At 58.9% G+C, this 10,198-nt stretch overlaps 2 protein-coding genes across 2 annotated transcripts; both read right to left on the reverse strand.

The window, feature by feature from the left end:
* Positions 1-1,544: 1,544 nt before the first annotated feature.
* On the reverse strand, positions 1,545-5,934 carry LOC141970505 (1-acyl-sn-glycerol-3-phosphate acyltransferase alpha-like). Its single transcript, XM_074927158.1, has 8 exons — positions 5,833-5,934; positions 5,293-5,370; positions 4,441-4,568; positions 3,007-3,140; positions 2,532-2,707; positions 2,298-2,393; positions 1,984-2,056; positions 1,545-1,786 (listed from the first exon to the last, which is right to left on the reverse strand). Exons 1-8 carry the CDS (start codon positions 5,932-5,934, stop codon positions 1,545-1,547), a joined length of 1,029 nt encoding a protein of 342 aa, XP_074783259.1.
* A 667-nt stretch (positions 5,935-6,601) lies between these two features.
* LOC141970373 (alpha-2-macroglobulin-like protein 1) lies at positions 6,602-8,990 on the reverse strand. The gene is made up of 6 exons (XM_074926940.1): positions 8,872-8,990; positions 8,657-8,756; positions 8,072-8,297; positions 7,869-7,995; positions 7,469-7,590; positions 6,602-6,974 (listed from the first exon to the last, which is right to left on the reverse strand). The coding sequence occupies exons 1-6, from the start codon at positions 8,969-8,971 to the stop codon at positions 6,957-6,959; spliced, it is 693 nt and encodes a 230-aa protein (XP_074783041.1). The 5' UTR covers positions 8,972-8,990; the 3' UTR covers positions 6,602-6,956.
* Positions 8,991-10,198: the final 1,208 nt, after the last annotated feature.

Genomic DNA, 10,198 nt, shown 5'->3' on the forward strand with positions numbered 1-10,198 from the left:
GGCAGCCAAACCACACCCATGGTGGTGGGCACATGGTGGGACCGCTGAGCCAGCTCAGAGCTGACAGACTAAGCCACACGTAGGGAGCCCTGGCAGGAAGGGAGGGAATGGAGGGGCTTTGTGGGAAATGAGATCCTCCATGTGCAGGCTGCCCTTGACCATCTGCACGTGACGGTTCCTGACCTGCTGAGTTGCTACTCATGGGAAACCTCTTTTCTCTTGCTAATATCTTTGCCTAGTGGTATCTGTCTGGGTGGACAATGGCCACCGATTTGTAGAGTTTCCTCCTCAACGAGCCAGCCACTCCCAAGGGCAGGAACAATGCCAAATCAGAGCGCTTCACCCTTGTTTGGCCAGGGTTTGCCACGGTTCCTTATTTGAATCTGGGAGGTGAAGCCTGCCCACCCTGCTCCCAGCACTGGGGACAGGCACACACTGCATTTCTCCCTGCCCTGCTGTCACCCAGGGGTGGCTGGGACAGGAGCTGCTCAGCTGGGAAGGAGCCAGCAGATGCCCAAAGCCTTTCCTGGGAGCAGGGAACAGGCCAGGGAAGATGGTAGCTGGTGGATGGGTCTGGTGGTGCCGTGGTCTGGAAGCCACAGATCAGTCCATCCTGCTCCAGGTAGGCATAATGCAGACACCTCTGCCCTGTGAGGGTTTGGGGCTTTAATGGATGCTCTTGCTGTGCACATAGTGCTTGTCCCTGAAGCAGGGACAGGTCTACCTCGGGGGCAGACCTAGCCTACGCCAGCCTAACTCTCACCCTGTCACAAGCTCCTCACACCACCCCGCGCTGCACCCATGGAGAAGCTGTGGTGTCCATAGGAATGCTAAACATGCAGCAAGGCAGGCACCCCGTGTGGCCCTAAGGAGATGGATCCCCCTGCCCGTGCTCCCCTCAGCACCCGAGGCGCAGGCAGGACACCGTGCACACACACTGCCAGGTGTGGACTCTTTAATCTTGCACCTTTGTCTCAGAGTTCTTCATCATGGATGCTCTTCTCATGTGTCCATATCCCCTGTAGCCCCTGGACCTCCTGCCCGCCCCCACAAGCCACTTGCTGTGCTCTGAGCCCCTCCCCAGAGCTGGCTGTAGCCGAACAGCATTGCCAGCTTGCAGGAGCCTCTGGAAGAAGCAAGGCAGCAAGCCCACGGGTGAACCCCCAGCGAGCTGCGCAGTCAGGGGTGGAAAGTGGTGCAGTGAAGCCCCAGCCCTGCCTGGCACATCCCTCCCCCCCGCCCCCAGTGTGCAGGCAGGAGCCATCCAGGCAGAGGGGGCTGGCGACCCCAGGGCCAGACACAGCTCTGGGTTTGGGGGCACAGGGGATGCACAGCCATAGCAGGGGGGTTCTGGGGCACCTTGCACTGGTGTTGGGGTGCTGCCTAGTCACCGTCCCACACTGCTCTGCTTCCCCTTGCACCGGGGCACCGTTGTGCTCTGGCAGGTCTGGTGGAAACATCCGCAGGGGACAAGGAGATGTCACAGCCCAGCCGCTGGCTGTGCCACCTGCCTTACACCCCCGAGTGCCTCAGGGTCCCTCTGCCTAATTGCTGGTCGTGGTCGTGTCCTCCTCGCACCGTGAGCTGCCCGTCCCCCTGCCAGCACTGGCCCCAGCACAGCGCGGCAGCGGAGGCTGCTCCGCGTGCTGGTCCCCACGGTGATTTGCAGACATCTCAGCGAGGGCATCAGCCATGGCCTGGCGGACAGTCTCTGTCAGTTCAGGGACATCCTTTGGGCTCAGCCCCTGGGTTTCTACCCTGGGGAGGATCTGGATTGTGCATGTTCCTGGAGGGAGAGAGAGGGGAAAGGCCGGGGATTCTGTTAGACAATCCCAGCAGGAACCAGCTCTTCCCATCAGCTGCCTCCACCACCAGCTGCCGCCGCACACCTCAGTGTCTCGCAAAGAGACCTCCAAGTACCACGAGCCTCATCTCCAGCACAGCCCTGCTTTCTGGCAACAGGGCTTCTTGTCCGTCACTTACCAGAGGTGAATCTCTTTTCCTCGGAGCTGAAGAAGTCCCAGTATGGGGAGATCACGATGGGGAAAATGGGAACCTGTAGGAGATGGAGGGTCAGGGACGTCTTTCATGCAGACACCCTCCCCAGCTGGGACTCCAGCTCCTGCCATGCTTCAGCAGGTCCCCGTCCCCTCCCTGGGTCCTGCACGGCAGGGTGCCTGTGCCTGGGGACTGCAGACCCCCAAAGTCCCTAATGTCCCCCAGTCCGCTGCCCCAGGGTGCACGCCCACCCAGCTCCATCGAGGACAAGTGGAGGGGGAGCCTGCACTCAGCCTCACCTGAGCCTGCACAGCCAAGTGGAAAGCCCCGCGCTTGAAGGGCAACATAGATTGGTTCTGGTTCCTGGTGCCTTCAGGGAAAATCAGCACTCGGAGCTGCACAGGACAGGGAGAGACATGAACATGGAGCCCAACCAGAGCATCCTGGGACCTGCTATGTGAGTCCTCCCCACACCCCCCTTGCCCTATCGATGTTTGCTCCCCAACTCCCCCCCGCTGCCAGCCCCCCCTCACATTTTCACGCCGCATGGTCCTGGCCGTCTGAGAGATGACATCGATTGCATCTTCTCTTTTGTGGCGGTCGATGAAGATGATGCCACTGAGCCAGCAGGCCCACCCCACGGTGCCCATGTACATGAGCTCCTTCTTGGCAATGGGCACACAGCGGTCAGGAATGATCTCAACCATGCCTGGAAGATGGATGGGAGAGGAAAGGATCCATCCCAGCCCAGTGACACCCAGAACCAACCAGCCTTGTGGCTGTAGTGACCTGGTATCATCTTCCATTGTCCCAACCCTCTCTCTGCAGCACATCCATAGCCCTGAGCTCCTGTCCCACCAGCTCTTCTGGCCTATGCCTACCACACTGCCCTGTACAAATCCTGGCACCGGCCACACTGGAATCCCCCCCAGGGTGAGCTGGGTCCACCCCTGCAGCACCCCACAGGCTGCCCACGCTGTGTTGAGCCCGCCTCTTCCTTGCACATACCCAGGAGGTCAAGGGAAGCTTGGTGGTTGCAAACTATCACAAAGGGCTCCTTGTTGTTCAGATGCTCAGAGCCCCGCACCTGCATCTTGATGCCACAGAAGAGTTTGAGGGGCAGGATAGCAGCACGCAGGAGCCTAGGGCAGAGGAACACATGTGGGGAGCAGATTGACACAGAGGGGGCTGCTGGATTTTTTCCAGTCCTTCACAGTCCCTCAGGGAGCAAGGTGCAAGATGGGCCAGGCTAGATCTGGTCTACGTGAGCAAATAGCGTGTCCCGAGGTGTCTCTGTGTTCAGGCTCAGTGATGCTTTGCTTTTCTAAGCACATTTGTAGCCTGCGTAGCTCAGAGCTAACCTTGAAACCATCCCTGAGGTGAGACCAGCGGCTGTCTCAGTAGTGGAATGTCTGCATTGGAGCCGCTGCTGAAGAGCAGCCAGCACAAGGTGGTGGCAGAATAACCCAAACCAACAGGCTTTTTGATGTCTGGGGATGATGGGAGAGCAAGAAGAGAAGGGATAGGATGTCTGCCTGCAGCCACGGTGCAAATCATCCCATCCCAAGGAGGACAACTGCCTCTGGCCAGGTGAGCCCTCCTGGTGACAGGGGTCCCATGTTAGAGCCAGGGAGGGGACTGGGGTACACCATGACTCCCAGGGAGAGCAAGAAGGGGCGATGGTGGTTGGGGACCTGCTGGGTGAGGGACAGTTGGTCTGACGGGGGGGAAGAGCTCTTGGGAACTGGGGGTGTTTAGTCTAGAGAAGACGTTGAGTGGACACCTCATCACTCTCTAATACTCCCTGCCAGGAGGGGGCAGAGAGGGGGGATGAGTCTCTGGAGCCAAGGCCCCAGCGCCAGGCCCCGAGGGAATGGCCTCAAGCTGCCCAGGGCAGGGTCAGGCTGGCTCTGAGGAAGGATTTCTGTGCAGAAGGGGCTGTTGGGCGTTGGAATGGGCTGCCCAGGGCAGGGGGGAGTCCCCGGGATCCCTGGGGGGGTTGAAGAGTCGGGCTGAGCCAGCGCTGAGGGATCTGGGGGAGTTGGGAACGGTCAGGGTGAGGTTCATGGTTGGGCTGGAGGAGCTGCAAGGGCTTTTCCAACCCAGATGATTCTGGGATTCTGTTGGTGCTGGTGCAGGGCCCTGGGGAGGGGAGAGGCCAGATGTGGTGCCGCAGAGCTCCCTGGGGGTGTGGGGGGCGATGCACTGGGGTGTCCCTGTGAAGCCACCACTTGTCTCCTCAGCTGAGGTCAAGTACCTGGGGCAGGGGCTTGCAGAGCAGCACGTCTCTGCACGGGGGTCCGCGCCAGCCCCTTGGCCGTGGCTCCATTGTGTCCTGCTGGGCTGGGAGCTGCGCTGCAGGGAGAAGCGGCCGAGTCCCGAGCGACCCGGGCTGTGCTGGGTGCGGGTGGGGCTCTGAGCGTCTCTGGGCCACGTCCAGACCTCATGGAGGGTCGGGGCCAGGTTGGGAGCAGAGACCGTCGGCTGTTCTGGTCCCCGGTGGTTGTACGGGGACTGTATGTCTCAAGCATTGCTGTTGCACCACCACCACGTCCTGGCCTCAGTGTACCCTGGACATGGAGGAGTACGCTCTGGAGAAGAGGAACTGTCCCAGACAAAACCATGACATGCGCCTGAAGTTAAATCGGGGTGCAGAAGATGCAGGCTGGCACGACCACCGTGAATGCCGGGGCATGTGCGCATGGAGGACCACGAGACAATGAGCCCTGTGGAAATGGGTGGACTGATTGGAGAAATCTGGGACAATTAACGACTGCGTACGCCTCTCTTTGGACTCTACCTCCTTTTTCTCACCCTCTCCCTCATCCTAGTCATCGTTTTTGGAGCTTGGAGAACAAACACCTGCACCAGAACTGAGCCAACGGTACATCGCTGGATTCGTGCTGGTGGTAATTAATCTTGCTGCATTTTACTGTTTTCTTGCTTAGGGATTCTGACCCTTCCTTTTTCTTTCTGTCCCATCACTATTATCAGTTGTATGCAAAATAATGTTCACAACGTTGTCCGGCATCTGACCTCTCTGTGTCTTAGTCTCGCTCTTGGGATTGTTTAAGAACCCTCCCTGATACCGGATCAGGACAGTGGTGGAGGGAGCTGGGGTGAGTGGAGGGCACCAGCTGCCAGGCTTCAGGCTGTGCTAGAAGTTTTCCTGCTCCTGACTGTCAGCCTCTTCAACAACAAATATGGGGGTTCTGTGAGAGAAGAGTCCCTCTGCCCCCCCAGCCACACTCGGCTTCCCCTGTCCCTCCAGCTGAGCTCCATCCCTGATGTCACCGTCAACATGGACTTCCCATTGGTGCCGTATGTCAGCGCAGCATATTTGTCCAGGGCTTGCGGGGCCACCACGATGTCCTGACATGGAGGAAGCACAGAACCAGGGTCACTCTAACTGCAGATGCAGGGAGGGGAGGTTCTGGAGAAGACTGAGGAGCAGCAGAAGAGGCAGAGCAGCTGGGGACCTCATGTCTGCAGCTGCAAGCAGACATCAGGGACAGACAGAGCCTCCTTCTCCAGGTGTTGAATTGCTGTAGACCTGCGTCTGCTCTGCTCCAGGCTCTGAAATGAGATCTTTGCTTTCCATCCAGTGAGCAAACAAGGGGTGGCAGAAGAAACCAGTGTGGACCTTCAGATATAGCCAAGACACTGTTTACCATCTGCCCACAGCCTCCTGGGTTCAAGGCACTGACAGGCTTTTGCAATTTGAGGAAAACCGCGGATGGGGCTGACCTCTTTCCCAGGGGCTCTCAGATGAGCACAGCTGCTGTCCCCATGCTTGCCGTGCTTGAGTATTGCTGGATACAGCCCTGGGCTCACCTCCCTGCCCTTCAGGAGCAGCCCCACATGGTGTCGGTGTCTGGAGGAGGCTGGTGCCACCACTCGCATGGACACGAGGCAGGAGCACGGCCCCAAGCCCATCCTGCGCCCCAGGATGTGGGCACAGGTCAGTGCCCCGACAGGCATCCCGGGGACTGATCGATGTGACAAGGAGCTCGGGGCCATTGGCACACCGAGCCCCGCGTGGGCCGGGACAGGGTGCAGTGGGGGCCATGAGCAGCATGGCCAAGGGGAGATGGATTCAGGAGTGGAGGGGACCTGCCTCTCCTGTGGGGCTGCTGAGGGGAAACATTTCATGGAGGGTTTGTCATTTGGTGCTGCCCGTCACTTTGGAGCAGAAGCCAGAGTGAGTTGTCCCCCAGCCCCTCCTGACCAGGCACCACCGACCCCACGTTGTGCTGTTTCTCCTGCTGCCTTGTGTCCCATGCAAGGAATGCTCTCTCTGGGTTGGTCTCAGCTTTTTATTCAGGAAAGCAAAGTGAAGGGATGGCCCCTCTTACACTTCATTAAGGCAGACAGGAGTGCTGAGCCCCTAACACAAAGTGCGGTTTGGGACACAGGGCTGGCTTTGGTCAGGGATGGGGGGAAAGAGCCTGAAGCAAGGGAGCTTTCTTGCAAGAAAAATATCTTGCTACTCCTACTTCCCTTACCCCATTGGCATTCTTCTTCATTTCTCAGCCGGGCTGAGCAGGGACAGGGACAGGGCTGCACTCAGGGCCGCCCTGAGCATCCTCTCCATGCCCAGCCATCAGGCACACACTGATCTCCCAAGGCTTTTTGTCAGCGCAGGGTCAGCTCACCCACCTCGGTCCCCTTTCCGAGGGACTGCACTGGCATTGGCTCAAGGGAAACCATGACTCCAGGGTGGGCAGTAAAGCCGTTGCTCCCTGGGCAGCCCCAGCCCCCACGGGCTGTCAGGGCTGCTGGGGAGTGGGGCTGGGTTTCAGAGTCCTTGTCTCCACCATGTTGCTGCAGGCTCCTGCCGGGACAGATGAAGGGGACGAAGGGATGGGAAAACGCTGCCAGGCCTCGAGTCCGTGGCTGTCTGGAGGGGTACGACGGGGTCAGGAGCAGAGGGATAGCCAGGAAGCTGCAGTTTTCCTTCATGTGGGTCTTGGACGCTTTAAAACCGGGAATACAGCACGTATGAGATGGGGGTCAGAGTCAGCCTGCCCTTCTCCGTGCCAGAAACTGCTCCCCCTCTCTGACAGGTGCCCCCCTGGAACCCGTCCCCACCAGCAGCCCATGGGCTCTAATGGGCCAGAAGAGCTCAGGGCCACGCGGGCCAAGCCGGGCTGTCCTTGGAGCCGCCCCGTGCACAGTGTCGTGAGGGGAGCAAACAGAACATCCCACAGCCAGCGGCCGCAAATCTACCAATCTCCCCCCAAAAGTGAAGGGAAGGCACCATCCCACTGGTGGTACCTAAGCATGGACACAGACTCTCCCCTCGCTGCAGGTGCTGGTGCTCTCTCCACACCTTGCGGCACCCACAGGCACCGTCCAGCCTGGCCGAGGGACGGGGAGAAGCTCTGCCCCGCTCCAGGGGTGACAGCTGTGGGGTCAGCTCTGCTCCTGCTGCGAGGACGGTGCGAGCCCACTGCCTTGCTCGGCTCACCTGCACCATCAGGAGTTTTGTCTCAGTGTCCACATGCCCCTGGGCTGGCACCACGGGCATCTCAGTGCCGCAGAGCTTCTCGGAGCGCAGGGCATTGGCGATGACGGTGACATTCACCTTCCCTGCAGGGGCAGAAGGGGGATGTTGTTGTGACACTGCCTCAGGGGCTGGCTCTAGCTCAGAGCCATCCTGGGGAGACCGGGAAGGAGGAGGGTGCAATGGGACTGAATAAATGGAGGGATGAGACTGGAGACTGGGGAAGGGAAAGGGGAGAGAAGGGAGGGGGAACTGGCAGGGGGAGAACAGGATCAGAAAAGCAGTGACAAACAAGAAGTTTGCAAGGAGTCTCACTGCTGGGCTCTCCTCCTCTCTCCCCAGCCCTTTGCCATCCCCTCTGTACCCAGGCGGGTGGCCTTCACGCCCCACCGGAATGTCCTCGCTTCGTCTGCACAGATACAACCACCGTACAGCTCATCCGCGCTCGGCGACACCTCCAGCTCCGCTGACTCCACCAACGTCACCTGAACCTGCCAGACCACAGCCAGGGCTCCATCAGCCCCCGCCAGACCCCAGCCCCAGGGCCCCCTCCCCAGCCCCACTCACCCGCAGGCACTGCCGCAGGTGGTTTAAGACGGTGGCCACAAGGCTGAAGGGCTCGTGGCGGACCACGGCGTAGGGCAGCGCCAGCTCCACGAAGAAGGGCTTGAAGGCCGTGAGGGCGGTGGCAGGGGCCAGCCCCAAGCCCAGCGGGGATGTGCAGAACATCCCGGCTTCCCACTTGGTGATGGCATCGGGCACCGTCACCGCCACCTCTGCAGAGCCCCCCTCCCTGCAGGGCGGTAGAAGATGGATCGACCTTGCAGGCTGAGTCTGACGGGCAGAGCCAGCAGAAAGAGCGTGTCAAACCCCTTTCTCTATGTCTGGGGACCATCGGTGGCCATCACATGCTTGGAGAAGGGCAGAGGAACCATCAGTGCCGTATCTCTTATGGCATCCCCTGCCTACAGAACAGACTGCCCCGCTCTCTCCCAGGTCAGTGCTGAGGTCCAAGGGAAGGGACTGGACATGCCTCAGTGTCACTCCTGCATACATGGACAGATCCGGAGGACTGGGATCTGCACACAGAGGTGAAGCGGATGCAATAAGGGCAGTTCCCTGACTCGAGGTCTGCTAGGGCTCCTTACTCACCCCACAGGGACCAGCTCCCATAGCCATGTCTCCAAGAAATCCATCTGCATCCCTGCATCCTGCCTGACACCCGCCTGCTCATCCTCCTCCAGTCCTGCTCCTGCAAACAGGGGCACGACTTGAATGTGCTGTCGCAAAGGATGGGAAGGGGCGGGACGTCCCCGCCTGTCCTGCTGCAGCCAGCGTGGAGGCTGTTGCAGGCTCTCTCCACTCACCTTGGGGGTATAAAGGTGTTACGTGGCTTTGTAACAGGCTGTTTGGTGCACAGCCCAGCTGAGTGTTGGTGACAATTTTCAAACCTGCATCCTGAAACATGACACATGAGAGAGAATAAAATGACGTGAAGCCCAGAAATATACCAAAAAGTCTTTCTGTCCCTCTTTGAAGCAAATAATCAACATGCACTTAAAGCCCCATGACAGAACAGAGCTCCCCAAGATCAGGACCCCCCACCACACTGTAACAGGTGTGCAGGAGAAGAATATCTGTGCCAGGGGGAGATGCAGCACCAGGGGCAGTTGGGAAAGATCTGGTGGATCTGTTCTGCCCACTCCATTCCCAAACAGCTCCGACCTCTGGGTTTGCTGCCAGTGGGAGACACGCACCCCCAAAAAATCAGGGGAGTGCCAGGCCAATCCGTACGCTTTACTCCACACCCAGATTTGTGATGGGACAAGCAGAGCTTAGCCCCGTCGCTGTGAAATGCCGCTGTGCCTGGACTGACAGATGCGTTTCACAGGTCTGTCCCAGGCTGGCGGAGTGAGGGGCAGGGCATGTTACTGGGGCAGTGTTAGAACTTGTTTTGTGAGCTCAGACATGAGCTGGGTGAGGGACCAGGTGCCCCCGTCACCCTGAGTAATCCTTCCTAGGAGGGCATGTGAGGTAGGGCTGGAGGGCTCATACCTTAACCAGGATGTAATGTAGGAGCCTGTCCGTTTGTCAGACACCGGTACCTCCCTGCGCCACACTCTGCGGAGGCAGTTTACCCAGCTATTCCCTGGCACATCAAAACAGCTAATAGATGCAAGGCCTGATGTTACGTTTGCGAGCTCATTCAACCCACAGCTAAATGAATCAGGTTCTTTAACTTCAGAAGGATAGCTGACTTCAGAAATCATTGGAAGCATGCTATAGACCTAAACGGAACATGTGAACTTTGGGTGAGAAAGCTATGAAACATTGCTGGCCCAGCTTTAAGCCCTTTTGCCCCAGACATCACCCCATAGTTTCTGCACCTCCTTGAGCATCGCAGTGATGCTGCTCTGCTGCCAGCCCCAGTCACTCTACCCCATCTCTCTTCTGCCTGAAAGCAGGGGATGCTTCCCAGCAACCACACCCTATTTTCAAGTTTGCCACCCCAGGAGGCAGCACAGAGAAATTCTGTGGGTCATCCTCCCCATTCACAATGCAGAATCTCCTCTGCAATGTCCCAAAGTTCCTGGAAGCTGGCAGAGGCTCACTGGGCTCTTCCAGACACCCCCCATTCATCCTGCAGGTAGGGACCTGCATTCAGGACTGCAAGGTGCCTACCATCCTCCCCTG

This window comes from Athene noctua, chromosome 25 (assembly GCF_965140245.1).
Source record: "Athene noctua chromosome 25, bAthNoc1.hap1.1, whole genome shotgun sequence".
Classification (NCBI taxonomy): domain Eukaryota; kingdom Metazoa; phylum Chordata; class Aves; order Strigiformes; family Strigidae; genus Athene; species Athene noctua.